At 40.3% G+C, this 19,544-nt stretch overlaps 1 protein-coding gene across 4 annotated transcripts in view; it reads left to right on the top strand.

The window, feature by feature from the left end:
- LOC146468385 (mediator of RNA polymerase II transcription subunit 14-like) overlaps positions 1 to 19,544 on the top strand; it is a 91,645-nt gene that overhangs the window by 15,365 nt on the left and 56,736 nt on the right. For 2 of the 4 annotated variants that reach the window (XM_085124640.1, XM_085124639.1), the window contains exons 18-35: positions 1,217 to 1,295; positions 2,765 to 2,924; positions 4,119 to 4,440; positions 4,650 to 4,696; positions 5,309 to 5,467; positions 5,996 to 6,416; positions 6,647 to 6,738; positions 7,657 to 7,806; positions 10,894 to 10,971; positions 11,260 to 11,336; positions 11,940 to 11,989; positions 12,921 to 12,988; positions 13,086 to 13,389; positions 16,460 to 16,700; positions 17,329 to 17,590; positions 18,500 to 18,653; positions 18,819 to 18,871; positions 19,430 to 19,537. In XM_085124640.1, coding sequence (XP_084980766.1) covers positions 1,217 to 1,295; positions 2,765 to 2,924; positions 4,119 to 4,440; positions 4,650 to 4,696; positions 5,309 to 5,467; positions 5,996 to 6,416; positions 6,647 to 6,738; positions 7,657 to 7,806; positions 10,894 to 10,971; positions 11,260 to 11,336; positions 11,940 to 11,989; positions 12,921 to 12,988; positions 13,086 to 13,389; positions 16,460 to 16,700; positions 17,329 to 17,590; positions 18,500 to 18,653; positions 18,819 to 18,871; positions 19,430 to 19,537 — 2,825 coding nt within the window. The remainder of the gene's footprint in view (positions 1 to 1,216; positions 1,296 to 2,764; positions 2,925 to 4,118; positions 4,441 to 4,649; positions 4,697 to 5,308; positions 5,468 to 5,995; positions 6,417 to 6,646; positions 6,739 to 7,656; positions 7,807 to 10,893; positions 10,972 to 11,259; positions 11,337 to 11,939; positions 11,990 to 12,920; positions 12,989 to 13,085; positions 13,390 to 16,459; positions 16,701 to 17,328; positions 17,591 to 18,499; positions 18,654 to 18,818; positions 18,872 to 19,429; positions 19,538 to 19,544) is intronic. The other 2 variants (XM_085124641.1, XM_085124642.1) reach the window with 2 other exon arrangements.

The raw sequence follows: 19,544 nt of genomic DNA, 5'->3' as shown, positions 1-19,544 counted from the left end.
GTGCGCATTAGTGCCTTGCGCTGAACAAAGTTTCAACAAAATCACAAAGACCCAATTCGAGAAATTTAGCGCTTTCCAAATTTAGGTAATAATTTATATAAAAATGATAAACAAACTTTAAACGATTATATCTAATAAACTATGAGATTTATTCCTTTCTTTTGGGAAACTTGGGCACTCTTTGGACATTGAACGCGTGCTTAACAAGAATGCTGTATCATGACAAACTCGAAACAATAGAAAACTCCCAAAGCACAAACTCAGCCAAAACGCTAAAAATCTTCAATGTTTACTCAAGTTTGGGTTTATAGAAGATAATGTCACAGATTTTCAATTACCATGGAATTCAGAATCCAGGTAGTTAGTCAATCAATTGTGGCCCTAAAAAAAATTGAAGGAAAAAAAACTACGAATTATTAAGAAAATGCTTTTTTTTTGTGAGAAGGACTCTGAAACGCTAACAAGCGTCAACAAGTAGCTAAAACTATAATTTCTATATGTTTGCATTGCTCGAAATCGCGCGCATTTACAAGGCCCTAAAGCTTTTTGCTGATTTGCAAGGACCCATCTGTAATAAAGATCCCCAAAATAAAGGAATAAATCTCATAGTTTATTAGATATAATCGTGTAAAGTTTGCTTACCATTTCTACATAAATTATGACCTAAATTTGGAAAGCGCTAAATTTCTCGAATTGGGTCTTTGCGATTTTGTTGAAACTTTGTTCAGCGCAAGGCACTAATGTGCACTATGTGTAGCCCAAAGATTCTCACGAAAAAAAGCCGGCAACAGCAGAATTTCGACTCAGACCTAAAAGGGGCGTGGCACTATAACCACGTGACATTTACAGTCCGATCGCCGAAATTTTTTTGCTATATTGTAGATTGATCTATATGTTATACATTCTGTGTGTTAAACTTACGATAAAAGCAGAAGTGAGGATACCAGAGAGCTTCAAAGTAGGGTGATACCAACAAAAAATAACTGGGTCGAGTCACCTTAAATAACAGATAACAGAATGGGGCTTTGAATGCTCTGATCATACTCTCTAACTTTCGAAATCCGTACAAATAGTATACATTGTGTAATGGTCTGAAGATTCGAATCAGTTGGATGATGTAAGTTCTTGCTTTAGAGCTGAACATCTAGCTGCTTTCCTTAACTTACATGTACTAGCTGCCTTTATACTAACATCTTACTGCATTATATTTTTACAGATAATACAATTTGCTCTGAGCTGGAAAAGACGCTCAACTCGAACATGGACCAGTTTGTTACTGTGCTGAGAGATGCAAGGTACCAATTTTATTACTGAATTTGTGGCACAACTGTTCGTGCCACGGCAAAGTCCCAAGCTTTTGACATGAAGGCACTGTGACTTTTTGCTAAGGGCTCAACAAACTAAGTCCTTGTCTGATTTCATATATCATACGCCACTTTTATTCCTTAGGTAAGAGAGACAATAATGGGCAAAAATTGTCATTTTAAAGGTATAAACCAGATTTCCTAAACTTGTTTGACACATAAACCGGCAATTCGCTACTCCTGGTTCTCAGGGAAGTGGTCTAAAGTACTGTTCTCGAGCAGGACCCACCAAACCAAAGAATAGAAGGTTGTCTCTGCCTGTACCTCCCGTCCTCAACCTCAAAAGATGGTTTCTTTATTGCATAGCCACCCTTCTATCCAATGAGATTCAAACCTCACTTTTCGTGTTTATCTAGCAATGCTGACTCATTGCTAGCTGAATATTTATGTGTCAAATCAGATTTAGTCGATGATATTCACAGGATAGGTGGTGTCTTGGATAACCCTCTACCCCAGACAAGGTGGGTCCTCTTCAAGCACATCAATTTTGTTGTTACCAGTTTCCTTAACTCATAGCCTTGCTTTAATATGTCGAGAAAATTCCAGACGATCGAGGATTTCGCTGTTTCCCAACCGTCCCAGATTTTACCAACTTATGAAAACATGAGACCACGGACATCAACGATCATCTGGAATGGGTGGGGATATTTAAATAAAGAAAACCGGAAGCGTTTTTACATTCGCGACGCGTCCCAGATTTCTATGATGGTCGGCGATCATTCCCGACATAGGAAAACTGTAGATTTTGACTGTCTTGGAACGCGATATGTGTTTAGCTCGGTAAGAAACCCTTGAATGCAGTTCAATTGTCAAAAAGATCAAAAAAGGGAGGACTTTTCCTTACTTGTTTATTTGAGTCATTGCGAATAGTCGACAATACTTTTAGCCGGTGATGACAAAGTCTGGGGTGGTTGGAAGACAACGAAATTGCCGTTCATTTGGGATTTCCCCGACGTATGAAAAAGGCCTGATTTTCATATGTCGGGAAAATCTCAAATGAACGGCTATTTCGTTGTTTCCTGACCGCATCGGCGACTATCGGCTATGACAAAAATACAGTCGCTAGGAAAAGTCCGCCATTTTAAAATCTTAAGGCTTTGAGGAACTTGTTACCGATCTAAACGATCGCCGATGTTCCTCAACAGCCAACATTTGTGTTTTCATATGTCGGGAGTGACCGCCGACCATCGTTGAAATCTGGGACGCGTCGGGCAAATAGAAACGCTCTCGATTTTCTTGATTTATCCCCACCCATTCTAGATAATGTAGGCGTCTGCGATTTCTTGTTTTCGTAAATCGGTGAAATTTGGTACGGTCGAGAAAGAGCGAAATCTCCGATCGTCTGCCGGGGATTTTCCCGACATATGAAAATCAGGCTTAACTACATATTTCCATCGCAGGTGTCAGTTGTATGTGAAGAGGTACATGAAGTCCACCGCTCAACTCCCGGTCACTGCCTCATTGTCTTTACCAGTGGTTAATTTGTCTGAGCACAAGCTTTCTCAGCTCAGCAAACACAAGCTGTTCGTGCGATTTAGGCGGCATCCTCGCTATTGTTTGGTCAGTAGAAAAAAACAATTGTCATTTTCAGAGTGATCTCCACCCTGTAATTCCCAGTGCCGAATACAACTGTAGTTCTTAATTTCACGACATTAATCCTTAGTTAATGAGTCATTTTAGATAGAATCTATTCATTTAAGTGTCAATGTGTTTAGCTTAGAGCACTGATTGAGGACACTCTCCAGATCGAATTAGAATTTGGAAATGTTGGTTTTTGAGGGAAGGGGAAAACTGAAGTACCCGGAGGAAAACCTCTCGGTTCAAGGACGAGAACCAACAACAAACTCAATCCACATATTAGACCTCACCCAGGAATCGAAGCCGGGCCACATTTGTGGGAGGCGAGTGTTCTCACCACTGTGCCATTCCTGCTCTTATATAAATAAATTGCCCTTAATAGCATAATGAACAGCGCTACAGGAATGTACTGCTGGAGAGCTAAATCATTAGATCAGGGCTAACACTCAGTGGGTTATTCGTGGGTTAATTGACTTGCACTACAGTGTACACTGCAGCGTTAATTATCTGATTTATGATTTGATTAAAATGGTCACACTTAGGATTTCATTTAGACTCTAAGGTCAGAGTCACATTTCTACAGCATAATGAACTTTGCTACAGCAAAGTATCGCTCAATATCTTTCATTTGAATGGTCGCACTTTAGGATTTCAGCCACAGAGTCAAAAGGTAGAATCAAGTCGTACAGCATAATAAACAGTACCCAAGGAAAGGACTGCTCAATATCTCCTAGTTGAAGGGTAGTAGCTGAGGATATTATTGAGAGATTTAGAATCGCGTATACGGAAAAAGGCTAACGTGAGATTTGCGTTTACGTCGCCTTGAATAATTGAGATAATAGATGACAATAGTGCAAAAGAAGTTTGGATTTTGACGATAGCGCAAAACTACTGAATTTTACTGAAAAACTGAAAAAAAAAAAAAGAAAAGCGAGCGGCAAATGTAGGATAAAAATGGTCACGTGGTCATTTCTGCCGTTTGCCGTAAACGCGATTCTATGTATCACCACTGGATCAGACGTGTAGGTGGTGAGAAGGAGGAAAATGTCTTGATGTTGAAGCAAATTCTCCCAACTAGTCCCATAAGAAATGTAGGAGCAAGCGAGGAGAATATCCATTTTGATCCTGGGGTTTAAACGGTTAAATGTACTGTACTTTGTATTTGCACTCTTCCAGGTGGTTGAAGTGCTGTGTAAAGAAGACTCTGAAGAAGTCACTACCAAGTATCACCTCTTACAAGTGAAGCCCTCGTTTGGAGAGGACACAGCTCAAGCGATGGCATCGAGTGATTCAGCCAGCGGTGATCAGCAGGCCAAACGAGTTGAAGTCAAGAAAGAAGGCATGAGAAGCCAGGAGCGAGCAAGGCAGAGCTGTGACGGGGCCAGAAACACCGCTTCAGAGAATAAACAAAGAAGGCGGCCGCTCTTTCTGAGAGCTGGTCATATGGTGACGCTTAATGCACAGAAGATGACTGACTTTGCTGGTTCGCCACTTGCAGGTAATACATTTTGTCAGCCTGTAACAAGCATGCGAGCCGTGCTGACTATCTCAATCATCAGCATAGTGAATATGTCCGAAATTAGAGTCTAATATGGGTCCCCTGCTCCCTGTGAACTGGCTCATAGATTATTACAATTCAAATGAAGTAGGAAACGTATTCAAATACATCACTTACAAGACTCATTGTTGCCTTTTGCTTTTATCAAGCAGATATCTCATGCACCAATGAACATGGAGAACAAAGAAAACGAAAGGTAAGTATGCAGTTCAAATATTCCTATCCATAGGACCCTAATTATAATCTGGGGATAATCTGGATTTGGTAATGTCGTTAAACTGGCACGCATGGCACAGGTTACCCACACCGCCATGCTTAATCGAGGTGCTGTAACCTGAAGCGACTTTAAGCAATGGTATTCCCCTCTCCTGGACAAAGATGGGACTGAAGTGGAAGTGTAGTGGGGTAATGATTAACGCATCAGATGTTCAATTAAATTATCAGAGAGTCGCTGGTTTGGGCAATCTTTCGCAGTCGCCCGCATTACTTCCAGCTAGTCTCTATCCATTGAGGCGTATAGTAGTAATAATCATAGTCACTCCATGCTGGGTATCCTTTGAAAATCTTACATCCCATCCAGGTGGGAGGAGTAATTCTCCTAGTCACTTCATGCTGGTTATCCTGTGATAGACTAACATCCCATTTCAAGTTCATGCTTGGTGTCCTGTGATGAACTAACATCTTCATGCTGGTTATCCTGTGTGGGATTCGCTTCTCATTTAAGTCTCTTCATGCTGCATGGTGGTCTGCCTGGACATGCAGTGATGAACTAGCACCCCATATTTACCTGTGTTTGTTTGTTTTGAAGTTTGAGTCGCCTGAGGAGGATCATCAGTTCACCAAAAGACAGAAGACGATGGGAGACGTTTTAAATGAAGGAAAGAACAACTCATCTTATCTTCCTACACTTGGTCACGTAGTGGCTATTTGTCATGCAAGAATACCATTTATCCAGCTCCGTGAGGAGGTACGTGTGCAACTGATCATGACGACGTCCTGGAACTTTGAATAACATTCAAAATATAAACTGAAAAAGCTAGCACTGCTGCCAATCTAAATTATTTCTGATTAGTTTTACGGTCGACTCCCGATAACTCGAACCCTCGACAACTCGAAGTCCCGATAATTTGAACCTTTTTCAATTTCCCTTGAAGCTTCGACTTATCGGGAGTCGACTGTAGTTTGAGATTTTTAACTTTGCGAATCTGTATTGTTTTCTAGACTTTTCCCTTTAATCTTTTATTTGTGTCATCAAGTAGTGCTTTGCATTTAGATAGCCTAAAAAGGTTACTATTCCTGTACAGAAATGTTTTGGGCTCAACACACGCCTCCTGGGGATGAATAATATTGGAGATAAAATGCCAAAGCTTGAGGCAATCACAACGGAGACAAAAATCGCCCCATCACAAGGTTTAAACATAATCTTTCAATTCGTCAAAGCATCCCTCCATGTTTCTTGTTATCAAAGCTTTTTTTTTTTGTTCTTTCTTGCTAGCTGAGGCGACACAAGGTCATTTGCCAAGGTCTTACCTCAGAAGCAGGTGTCGGTCTCGCCATCAGACTCTCCAATCTGCCCCTCCCTAAGGACTGCCACCCAACCTTAGTGTCTTCTCTCCAACCGAGCGTCCTGGATTGCGTCCTACGTCTCCCTGGTGAATCTCAACGCACATGTCTCTTGGAGATGATCATGGACAACTGCCCCTTGGATGGAGTGTCACCCAGTGAAAAGGGCAGCACACGACATGTGCTGTTTGAGTACAGCATCCAGGGGGGTGGTGATGAGAACGCTGCAGTAGACAAGGGAGTGGATGGTGAGGATAACTGGGCCAAAGGTGTGGTCAGTAAACTGTTGAACGACTGGTGTAGCGTGTGCAAGCTGTATCAGCACGCTGTGCAGTTGGATACTTATCTCAAGGGTCAGTTTAGTTTTCTTTCTTCTTGTTGTAAATACTTCAACCTCAAGGATTGCAGATTTTCACACTGCTGGTTCCAATAATGTCCAGAGAATACGGCAAGCAGTCTCTTTAGGCATCTTGGTCAGTGTCTTTCGACTGTATTAAAAGGACGCTTGTATGTGTACTTGATTAATTTTAGATTGAGAGTAGGAACCCATAACTGATGTTAGCTGTGTTAATCTTTTCAACAGATACACAAAGCCATTTTCGCCACATGTGCCGTGTGTATTCTTACAACTACAAGCAACTGACTTTGCAGTACGATCCTGATAAACAAAGTTTGGTAAGGTCTCGTAACACAGGTGGTTCGTGATGGCATAAGTATGGATTGCTTTTATTTGAGTCCTACTTCATCGTTTTCAAAGACTAAAATTTTGGACCACCATTTACAACAGTATTACAATCAGGGTCCGCTGTTCGAGAACCGATTAACGACAATCGACGATTAAGATTTAACCGAGGTTTCCATGTCGCTCGTTGGAAGTGGTTTTTTCTAAGCTAATTTTAAGCTCAAGTTACAGAAACGTCAAGGTCAAAACTTAAGGGCAAATACAGTTTGGAAAAAAATTTTGTCTTTAGTAATTAAACTTGCACCAAACTTCACACTAACCCTGGATTAGCTTAATTGCGCTTTGAATAACTGGGCCCAGTACTTCATTTAAGTATACTGCTTTCATTTGAATGTTCACACTAAGGTTGCGTCATATTGACCGTATTCCGGAATGAGAATAAGTGAAAGAACTCTCTTTTTAAGTAAATTTGAGAAGACATTTCTGCAAACATTCACTGACACATGATAATTTAAGAGCCGTTTCGTACTCCAGTAACTCCCAAAACCTCTTAGGACGGACTTCTTGTCATTGTTGCATGTATTCCTATTCTGGATTACGGTCAATCGAACGCACCCTAAAGGAAATCAGCCACGGACTCAAAAGTTTGTGTACCTTTTGATTCACGGATAACAGCACCAATGATCTGTTTTACTAGTTATTTGCACGTTATACGCCAGTTAGCTGCACGTGGCAGTGACCAACTGGAAAGCCTAACCTCCTTTGGTCACTGCACACATTTTACCTTTGATATTTATGTAATTTAATGTTGTCTTTATGTTACTTTTGTGATGTATTGTAATTTTCTTTTGTAGTAAACTTTTGAAATAGTGCATATTTTAAACCAGAGCATTATTTTGTTTTATCCGAAGGTGACGTTTGAATGGTCTGTGGAGAAGTCTCAGTTTGTGTTAACCTTTGGTTTTTGTGGGTCTCATCTGAGTGCCAATCCTCAGAGCCTCACAGCCAGCCACCTTCAGCAGGAGTTCAACAAACATCAAAGCCTTCCCTACATTGTACAGGTATTGTCTTTTAGGTTTAGACTATGAATTTGTTCAGATCCTACACGCGAGCCGAACTCTATAACAGTGCAAATCAGTTTACTGCAGGGTTTGAAATAAGATCCAAGATACCAACCTGTCTATGTGTTCCACCAAAAAACTCGTTCAACAGAAACCTCCATAATATTTTGAACAGAGTTTTGGAGAAAAGAAGATTCATATAATTATATATAGCTATCCGGCTCCGCAATTATTGCTGAAGTTAAAACCTCCCAAGGAGTTACTAACTAAGGTATAAAACTTAATATTCTCAGTCCTTTGTAATGTACCATTCTTTCTCTCTTATATCATTGCCGTTTACGTTTAGCTTCTCCTCTTATTAATTAATTAGTTTGTCGTAAAACCAAAACCAAAGTAATTATTCTGGCCAATCACAACAGGTGCAAACAACGCAACGAACCAATCAGAATTCAAAGCAAGTACATGTAGCCGGCGCCAAGCGCGGGAAAACAAGAGCGAGCGAGACAAGATTGGTTTTGGTTTTACATCTTATTGGTTGAGAAAGTGGCGCGAGTTTTATCAACCAATCACAGAGCGTAGTAGTGCAAAACCAAAGCAAAAACGGAATTACTTTCGACACTCAATTTAAAACCGCTCTATTTATCAAACGTTTTCCTTTTTTTTGACCGATCCTCCTAGACTAGCAGCAGTGCTGTTTGCGAGTCCTGTAATTATCCTTTTGTAGCCATCTATTAATTTTTTTTATAAAGTTGAATAAGGTTTTGCACCTGGTGTAAAAGTTACGGTGGCTCAATAGCAAAATATTTCAACACAGCCCACAATTAGCTGGACACAAAGCAAAACTCATTAAAAGGGCACTGTTACCTATTTTTTGTGTCACTGTGAGTAGGCAAAAAACGTATTTGCTCCAATGGAATTGTTAAAATAATTGTCAAATTTTGTTAACAATAACCCTACTTGTGCACAGAAACCATTATTAACTATACTTAGCTATGGATGGCTAGGATGGAAGTGGATTGCAACTTGAAAAAGTTGGCCAAGTTCTTGCTGTGTATTTTAGAGAAGTCAGTAAAAACTGATAATAGTTTGTTCTTCCTGGGAGAAAAACCGTAATATTTTCTTCCCGGTGTTGTAAGAGCATTTTCATGTTACAAACTAGGTTCTTTGTAAAATAGTTGAGCAGTTTTGTCCAGAATACAGTAAAATCGCCACAACAGTGCCCCTTTAGACATGTGAAAACGAAACAACAACGACCACAGAGACAATACAAAATTCTGTAAACTTTAAAGATGGCGATTGGTACATTTACTCATTTCTTAGCGTACCGCAGGGTTCGTGCTACTCCTTGAAGTCCTTGAAAAGCCCTGGAATTTAATTTTACATTTCAAGGGCGCTTGAAAAGCCCTTGAAAAGAAGAATTTTTGCTAAAAGTGCTTGAAAATAATGAAAACTCCTTGAATTTGTGTGCCGGATGGGAAATAATGTAGGATTGTATCAAAGTAATTCAGGGATTGAGCGCAGATTTCAAAATCGGGGACAGATTATATCCGGGGGAGCTTTTTTGAAGTTGCTCTTGACCAATGACAAGACAAAGAAAACTTGCTCTGAGTACTCCTTGAAAACTTAGCTTTTAGCGCTTGAATACTCCTTGAATTTTATGTCCAAAAACCAGCACGGACTATTGTACCGGCAAACCCTAAGAACGCTCATAAAAACGTTTAAACCAGCATACACAATGTTGTTACTGCAGTGACGAATTTCACCAAAAAATATGGCTTTCTATGTGCCTGTTGCCTGTGTTAGGTTCGTAGGATATTGTGATAAAACGTACATCCGCCATTTTTTTTTCCGCACGGTGGATAGGATCGTTTTGAGGGAAGAACAAACCCAGTCCGTGAAACCGGGTTTGTCAGTGCCATATATAATAAGCCTATATGAAAGAAATGTGATGGTATATTTCCAGCCTGGTGAATGAATGAGAATGATGATTATTCTAGAAAGTGACGCAGGCATACTCGGAAAAAAGAAATCCGAGTTCGAACCTAAGACCTTCCGATTACTAGTTCGGATGCTCTACCACTGAGCTACAAGAGACTCGTGGGAGCTAAGGCCATTAAACTAGGCCATTCTCAATAAGCCTATAGTATAGTTACTTTCTTAACTTTGAATATGCGGGGAATTAAGTTTAATATACTGTAACTGCAAACGGCTCTAGTATGCCACGTTATCCCGTGGGTGTCTGTCGTAGTAAAAACATCCAAAGTGGTGGATTTCTTAAGGACGGTGCCTACTAATACGGAAGTATTTTTGTGCGGCTGATGACTATGCGGGAAAAACAGATCTTAGCAAGGCCTATTGGAATCCAAAAAGAAAATTGGGGGTAACCACGCATTTTTCAGAGATAATTAAGCAATAATATCTCTAAAAAACGCCAAAATATAAAGCAATGTATGGGATTTTTTTCCTAAATTGAAGTTTAATTATCTCTGAAAAATGCATGGTTACCCCTAATTTTCCTTTGAGATACCAAAAGCACCTGCTAAGTTCTGCTAACTCCGTATAGTTTTAAACCGCACAAAAATATTTCTCTATTAGTAGGCACCACCCATAGGAAACCCGAGTATCTCGAGATGCGCCGAACGTATGCGCAGTAGCAATAGTGGGCACCGTCCTTAAATGAAACTAAAAGTCTGGGCCCGGTTGCTCGAAAGCCGATTAACGCTAATCCTTCGATTAAAAGTTAACCGAGGTTTTGATCTCGCTCGTTAAAATTTCTTAGAAAGTTAATTTTAAGCTAATGGCAAAGAAAAGGACAAGTCAAAACTTAAGGACAAAAACCTTTTCGAAAAATCTTTTATGACTAATTGTAGTCATTGAAATCGAATAAAAGTTCACCTTAAACCAGGATTAGCTTAATCGAGCTTTTGAACAACTGGGCCCTGGGTGTGTACGATTACAAAGTTAACTAACATTCAGTCTTAATTCCCGGTACAGAAACAAGAATGTCAGTGGACAGATTCACTTTGCACGAGGGTTCATACTCAAAACTCCTTATTCAAACTTTTTTTGCAACCTGTTTAATTTCAGATCCTTCATGAAACATTCCGTCCACTGTCGGCCATAGCGAAGCTCAGCACTAAACCTGTGCTTGGTATACAAATTAGTGTAAGTATTAAAAATATATATGATGACAAATACTGTTAGAACCCTTATAAGCTTCCTCCGTTCTAGAAACCCATTTACCACAGATGATTTCTCTCTCGCACTGAAGAAAGGAAAACAGAAAGAGTCTCTTTCTTTCATTGCTGAAACTTGTGTCAGTGAATGTGGGCCTATCAGGTCCCTTATCTTTGTAGCTCCCCCATTCCCACTGTCTCCTCTTTAATATCCACCTCTCCCCCTCCCCTTCTGTCCACTTAGCTATCATTAACTGGTGGTTTTTTATCTTCTTAGCGGCCATTTATGGCTTGCAAAGAGTTTGCTGTTCTTCCACAATCATCCACACATGTGCTTCTGGTCTTCAGAAACAAGTATCCTTTGGTTTTTTTTATTCCACTCACGCTTGTTGGATATGAGATGATTATAGCCAACTTGTCATATCCAACGTGCGCTAGTGGAATAATTGTTTTAAAAGTATCTCCCGCGGTTAAGTTGAATCTGGCCATTCAAACAATGAGGCCCAATTCAGTGTGCAATTCTATAGGGTCCTATGGACCTTTTTTTATAAGTGACGGTCGATTTATTGTTCTTTTCTATAGATGTACATTAATTAGTCCCAAGAAACCTAACTTTAGAGTGAAAATTCTCTTGAATTTTGCACATACATAACAAGGTTAGCAGGCCTTATTGATGGTTTGCGTGTGACGTCATGGCGGCCATGTTGGTGGACAGGGACAATAAGATTTTTCTCATCTGCGAGTTCACTTCCATTTTTATGCAAACTTTGTGAACAAATTTTGGTTTATTTTGTCCACCAACCTGGCGGCAATGCAAACCACCTATAATCCTGAAAATTAAAAAAATAACAATTGCCTGTCGCTATGGATAAAAAATTGAAGGTCAAGCTTGTTTTTAAATCTGTAGTTTTTTAAACGGACGTTGTCGTTTGTTATATCCTTAACACTATTCTTCAGCAACGTAATGGAAGTTCGTTTCCGAGCAAAGAATCTTGTTGCTATCAGAGGTAAGTGAAAGCGTGACTGGGGAATGTTGTAGGACAACGGCCGTCTCTTTTCAGAGCTGTAAAGATTTGGAATAGATACGAACCCTTCACTAAGCACGTTCAAGCAGATGTTAGGCAGAACGTCTTCATTGTAGTATCGAGTATCGATTAAGGTATTAGCAATAAGTAAATTTCTAGGGCGAGATTGAGGAAGCCCTCCTTAGTGAAAATGTATCCCAAGTATTCTCTCTTGACAATAGGCTATTGTTAGTTCAACAATAGTTTATTGTTAAGAAACAATGCATGGATACATCTATCTTGCGAAGGCCTCTTGAATCTACTCCCTGGGTTTTAAATTGAGATTTAGATGATAATGAACACTGTCCCTTCGATATTGTTGTAAATATTTTTTTTAATCGTGTAATTACATTTCAAAATCCCATTTGTGAGCATATAGTGAAGTTTACAGTTACTCCCAAATAATAAATTTATAAGGCTATTGCTAGGAGGTGAAATTACAGAATACCTCCTTGCTTCTTTTGTAAATAGTTCTCAACTGCATGAAGATAAATTGGCTTAACTTACAGAGGCTGAAAGTTCAACACTTGCCTCTCGAGCTCGACTACCTTTTCAGTGTTGGAGTTTTCGAAATTTAGAAATGGAATTACAGGATTAACACATTACCAATGCTATGATTAGAAATGAAGTTGAAGTTGAATTGATGAAGCACAGCGATTTTTACCCGATGGCAAGAAAGCTTCACAGTATTCCTCTGTAACTCGATCCTGAAATAAAGTCTTGCTTTCACTGTCTTGGTTCATTCCTAAGACTGAAAGTTAACTCAGTGATACGACCTAGCGAAATTAACATGTTCATACGGGATACGGGATACTTGTGACACAAAGATGATATTTCATAAGTAGTAATCAGAGTAAGTGTCTTGCTTTACTAGATGCCTCACACAGCATTGCGGACCCCAGCAAGAGCAAAGCTTTGCTGTCTTCAATACAAAATTTAAAGGTACGGTTTAAGAAGCCGGATTGTCATTCGCCGTCTACTTCTCAGTTGTATAACCAGTTTGCTGCTTGTTAACATATGAATGTCTCCGTTTCTAAAGGTATTCCTTCAACTTTACGTGGATGAAGTCGCCAAAGTCGGAGGAATAACTTCCCGGCATGCGTCCACTGCAGATGACGAAGCCCCTCCCTCGCCGCCTATTACTATGGAAACGGATAACCCCGTTATGGATCCCCAGTTTACGTCACCGCAGCCGATGCCGGGCGCGGCGAACCTGAATGCGTCACCCATGATATCTCGCACCTCGCCCCAGGCTCCCTCTGCCTCGGTGAATGTGCCTTCGCCTTTCTCTGCATCGCCTAGTGTAAACAGCCCGGGTAATATCTACGGTGTCGGCTCACCAGGTAAGTTTGGGGCAATCTTAGGAGCAGCAGACTTGCGTCTGGCCATTTTCTAGTCTTGGACTTCAAATAGGCCATGTCTTTACAATTAGTGACGTTCCTTGAATATTTTATCTTGCAGTACAGGTGATTTTGGAAAACGATCTCTGCAGTTCAAAAAAATTAATTGTCATTTTCGATTGGGCTTCGTTTTTCAGTTCACTCGGCCACATTCCCCACCCATTTTTTTTTATGAATGAAGATGGCGTCAGGGGAATATTCGGCCGTCGCCCGTCTGAAATTCGCTCGCACTGCATGCTGTGTTCATTGATTTCTTTGCTTATTAGTACACTGTATTTCCTAGAATAAGCTGCTTTCTCGACCTCGACAAGTTTTGAAAGCTTCGTGTCCTCGACTTTCGACTCTTGTTGTCAGCAGTAGCATTGTAATTTGACCTTAGAGGCATGAAGGTCCATAGTAAAAAAGCGGTTTAGGAAACAATTTTATGGTCAAATTAATTTAAACTTCTCGAATTTCGTTGATTCTTTCCCACTGTCAGTTATGGGTTGGTTTTTCGTTTTGTTTAGGAAACAGTAGCAGGGAAATGTGTGTAAATATGAACGGGGGGGGGGGGGGGGGAACTTTTATTCAGAGGCAGACAGCGTTTTCACCTGTTTTGTTAACAAATGGTCCCTGTTAAATGCTAGTATTGTTAACTATGTTCAACTAGTTTGCTTGTGCCGTACCTAAAGTAAGCTCTTTATTACTTACGTGCATTTTGTGTTTCGTTCATATGTTCATACGTTGCTTGTTTTGTTCACCTTCGCAGCTCCTCGACAGGTTTCCTTGTTCTGCCTCTTTTACGTTCTCCTTTCCTACCTTTTCCTTTTGTGAATTGTTTCATTGTACCTTGTGAGGAGGCGAACTGGCTTATTGGTAGACTAGCCACAAGTTTACTTGTTAGCGCTAAAGTGCAGACGGCAAGGAACGACTTAGCAGACCTTGAGAAAGTTTATTCCAATGGTTGAGAGGCTGTTGGTTGGAGTCTTGGTTTATATCTCTGGAATTGTTTCCTAAGATAACGCACTTCACACTCTTTCTCTTCACGTCGTTGAATAAATGTGTTCCAGAGAACCGCCGGGTTCACTTTACACGGTGCTATTAGGGCAACTCTGTCAGTGGTGGAAAGCATGTTAATGCAACTTGTCGAGTTGTCCTAGACCTTCAAAGACATAGTTTGCCTTACCGCTGGGGTAGCCAGCACGGCCTGTTGCCTTGCCATTTTCTAATCGCTGTTACTTTACTCTTTTTATTTTATTTTTCCCTTTGCTCTGCCTTTATGCACTTTCATTAGTGTTTCTTCCTTGATTTCACGCGAGCTTTCCTCGAACAGTTGGACAGCGGTTTTCCTTGACCTCTTCCTTCTGTCTATATTCTGTGTCACATACTGTCCTCGCATATCCATACATTCTCGCGGAGCTTGTTTGATTGTGTAAGCTGGCTTTTAAATTCAACAGCCAATCCATGACGCCCGCGTATTTTTTAAAACTATTTGACTTCATTTTTGTTGCGGCTGCTCTTTGGGAAATGTTGTAAGTAGGATCAATCGTTATTCGAGGTTTTTGTGGCTCCGTCGTAGATAGTCGTTGTTGGATTGGTTGATATTTAAAGTACGGTGCCTAATACAGAGGTATTTTTATGCAGTTGGCTGCTCTACGGGAAAAGCAGATCTTAGGAAGGGATATTGAAAGCCAAAAAGAAAATTAGGGATAACCACGCATTTTTCAGAAATAATTAAGCAACAATAATTCTAAAAACCCTTAACATACAAAACAATGGATGACATTTTTTTCGAAATTGATGCTTAATTGTCTAAGAAAATGCGTTGTTTTGCTAAGATCTTCTTTTCCCTCATAGTCATAAACCACGCAAAAATACCTTTGAATTATTTGTTGCTGTCCAAAAGAAATCAGAGTTCCCGGACCTTCTCGAGATGCGCGAAACGTATGCGCAGTAGCTTAGGCCCTTTCGTTGCTTCTAAGTTTTTTTAGTTAGAATGTTGGACGATTACACGTTGAAGCAAATGTGATGTAAATCAGTTTATATTTTACCAGAAAATGTTCAGAAGCAACTTACCATGGGATGCATGTGAGCGCCGGTATTACACACCATGAAAAACGATAACCTAAGTTGATTAAAAAGAACAAAAATGGCGTTTGTCACAGAATAGCTGTTAGTCCGATTCTGGCGATCAAAATAAGTCGGTTTTAGCTGAAGTTTGAATGAAAGTGCTTTTACTTTGGCTAAAGTGCATCTTTTAGTGTTTAATTCAATTTATCTCATTGGAAAGGAGTGTTTGTATAAGAAATCCGTTTCTGGTCGAAATTTACGATGGGAAAGTTCGCTTAACATTCATTAAAACTATTTGATCACAAAACGTGATATGCTTGCTACCAAATTAGGTCGAGCTAGTATGCAACCAACGGTAATACACCTTTTCAAGCACCACTGTACGATTTTTTTTCTTTTTTCCAATATTTTTGCATTAAAGTTCATACGCGAAGGAAATTTTTAGCCAAAAACCAATTCACTTTGAGAGATGAATGAACTCAAATTCAGAATATAGATTCGATTCGTTAATGGAACTCGACGGGAAGGAGAAAAGTAGTTCCAATTTGTGCCTAACGAGGAGGCTGATAGCGAGAAATGAACTGAATCAGCGGAGAAAGTGATAACAGAACTGGAAACTGCATAGCAAGCGAATTTTACCAGATGAATTTTCAACCATTTAGGTTAACTGGCTAAGATGTTTTGAAACACTGACTTAAGAAAAATAGGTTTTGTATCTAGAAGAAGTCTACTGCAGACAATTTCACTGTGCGTCAAATATCAGAACCTAACGGTATGGAAAAACTGCGCTCTTCGTGAGCAAATAATTCTTCATGATAATGGCAAAAATTCGGGAAAGTCTTAGGAAAGCAAGTGAGATCTTATTGTGTTGCCAGAAGAGCCACGGTTTGCTACATTAAGAGGTTCCCGAGTAGTGACTTCTTTCATCAGTACACGAATACTACTCTATGTTTCTAAACCACAGCTTCTCAGCTCTCGGCTCTTCTCCAACCTTCGCCGGCCGCACCTCAAGGTCTTGCTCAGTCTCCCGCGGGCTCTGCTGGTCTTCCTGTGCCGTCTCCGGTGACTAGTCACCAGTTTGCCACTCCGTCTCCTGCATTGGCTGGGTCCTCTCCAGCCCTCTCTCTTAACATGGCTATTACGTCACCAGGGTCTTGGCCCATGTCCCCGCAGTTCTCCGGCACTGGCCAGGCTACAAAGTACAGGTACGTTTTAAAACTGAAAGATATTGTAGTAGCCATGGCATTGGTGCCTTAAGGCAGGCTGTGTTGCTCTTCAGTGCCACCGAGATGTTGTTGTGGTTTTGTAAAAGCTAATACAACCTTCTACACAGGATAATATTCCTACGAGAAAAGCGAAAATATCGAGTATATTTGTGAAAGAAGATAAAACCATAGTCAGCTTTGAGCACTTTTTTTTTCACGACATCAAGGAAGCAAAGAAATGTTTGAAAAATAAAACTGATGGTTCATTAATGATTGTTTAATGACTCGTGAATGATTGTTACCGAAGGGGTGTGTTACATAGTAAATGCCTTTTTTTGCAGACTCTTGGGAAAATAAAGTTTGTTGTTGTTGTTGTTGTTGTTGTTGGGTTTTTACCAGTTTCAACCTTGTGTCTCATTTTGCTAAGGTGGTACTGTGGTTTCGTGAAAATTTTGAATCATGTTTAGTTTATTGATTGATTATTGGACATTGAAAGCACTGTACCTTGACTAGAAGATCCTAAACTGACATAGCAGCTAAAGCAAAACTTCATGTTTTAGAAGCTGTTATACACAAACTCATCGTTTGTAATGGTACTCTTATGTTGCGTACTTTGTGTCGTACCCAGGCCATCGCCAACTCCTCAACCTCCGTCAGGGACTGGACTAAAGCAGCCAACCACTCCACCACGACCGCTGACTGCAAGAACGTGGGCCGCCACCACTCCAACCATTTTATCCCATGCGGCATTTACCAAGCTGTGTACCCCGACCCCTATCCCCTCAGCGGCGAGACGTGGTTCCCCCGTCATGATGTCTCCCCTGGAAAGATTTTTATGCTGCATGCACTTAAAGAGACATCTTCCACGGGTTATTCAGAGCGAGGATTCGGTAAGCAAAGGGGATTTTTTAAAGGTCGCTTCCACCTTTTAGTCACAAATGCACACATAGAATTTTGTTCTCCAGGATTTATCCTAAAGCTTAGAACCATTTTTTTTTTATGAAATATATCAAACACGAGGACAAGTGTTTCATCCGATTTTCAAACACCGAGAATGCGCTTCGTTTTTCTATTTATTTATTTATTTTTTTATTTTTTTTTCAACCCACTTTGAAGTGTTTGAAAATCGGATGAAACGCTCTTTCGTGAGTTTGATATAACGTCGCACCCCATTCATAATTCTTGCAGAAATTCAAAGCAAAAGGTCACCATATTTTATGATAATTAAGATCACTTTTCCAAGCATCCTTCATGGAAGTGATTTCTTTTGTTTTCTTTTCAAAAACCATTAATGATTGAGAAAGCATAATAAACAGCACCATAGGAAAGTGCTGCTTCAATAATAGCCTTCATCTGAACGGTTACACTTTATGAAGTCATCAGTGGAATGGAAGCCAGAAATCACCTTGTACGGCACGTTACTAACAGCTCTACTTGATAATTACTTGTTAACTTTTATTTGTGTGGCTAGGTTTTTATTCACAGCACCTTGCTTGATACAATTAACAATACCAGAAAGAGGTTCCCCTATACAACCCTTGAGTGATCACACTTAAGGATTTCATTACTACATCAGGTCGTATAAGACCAGGTACTAGTAATGAAAGGAGCACATATCACGCTAACGTATGGGAAGAGCATCTCGCAGTTCCTAAAAAGTTCTGAAATATTTCTTAGATTCGACTTAAACTATTTCGAAAAGGACTAGTCTGTGCGTGTTGTTTTCAACTCTCTTTTCGGCATCCGATATGCAGTGGAGATCTGTTGTGGTTGATAAACAGATTGTTCCTCTTTGATAGCTTACACTGCTGCGGAACGAATTGAGTTGTTTGGTCTTCAAAGTGACCCCACCCAGCACAGCTCTTCAGCCCTGCACCAATCTTCAGTACGTAGTCAATGTGGATTCGTCATTTACTGCGCTTCGACTGGGCGTCAAACCTCCACACGGGCAAGGTTTGTGGTTCTAATTGCTTTAAATGCGTTGATTGACTGATCGATCAATCAACTGATTGATTGATAGACTGACTGACTGACTGACTGATTGATTGATTGATTGATTGATTGATTGATTGATTGATTGATTGATTGATTGATTGATTGATTGATTTTTCATTTCAGAGGCGTCGTGGAAAGATGACCTAACCACTCTCGAGAGGTTCTTCGAGACAAGGGTAAGTTTTCTGTTCACTTTCAATCGGTCAAGAAGCAAAGTTTGATAAACTGAATTGAGTCTTTTGTATGTGTATTTCTCAGTGATCCAGACAGTTTGTCTCATCTTATAGGAACTTACCGAGTACCAACATATAGAGTAGAGCTTAAAATGAAGTGAAGTGTTGTTGTAAGTGACAGAAGTAAGCGCGTCAAAAGGGATCGCTCCATTGTTGCTGCATTGTTACTGCATTGCCTTGTTTTTTACATAGACGAGACAATGAACTCCACTTTGTTTCTCTCAACGAAACTCAACGGACTGATGAGAAAAGGCGAGGGGCCAAACCCATCAGCCAATTGACTCAAAACTTTGCAATCGTAGGCATTGTTAGGGTTGAAGGTAGGAATATAAACTCACAAACAGTTTAGACGAGAAAACGTACCAAACGGACGCACCGAGCACATCGAATTTATCCTTTTTGATTGGCTCTTGCAATCAGGTGATGTAGGAGAGACGGCGTGACCATAACCTTATAGGAATGTGTCTCAGTCAGTACTGAGGCCTTGTATTTCTGCTGTAGGTTGCCCGTGCACCGTACAAGGCGAGCGCTATCACAGCTTTTGCTCGACTTCTCGGCGCTCCTCCAAACATACTGCGTGACTGTATCAAGATTATGAAGTTAGAAATGGTGAGTC

Source organism: Pavona decussata, unplaced genomic scaffold (genome assembly GCF_977016875.1).
Source record: "Pavona decussata unplaced genomic scaffold, jaPavDecu1.1 SCAFFOLD_131, whole genome shotgun sequence".
Taxonomy (NCBI): domain Eukaryota; kingdom Metazoa; phylum Cnidaria; class Anthozoa; order Scleractinia; family Agariciidae; genus Pavona; species Pavona decussata.
This window is presented reverse-complemented; position numbering and strand designations above follow the sequence as displayed.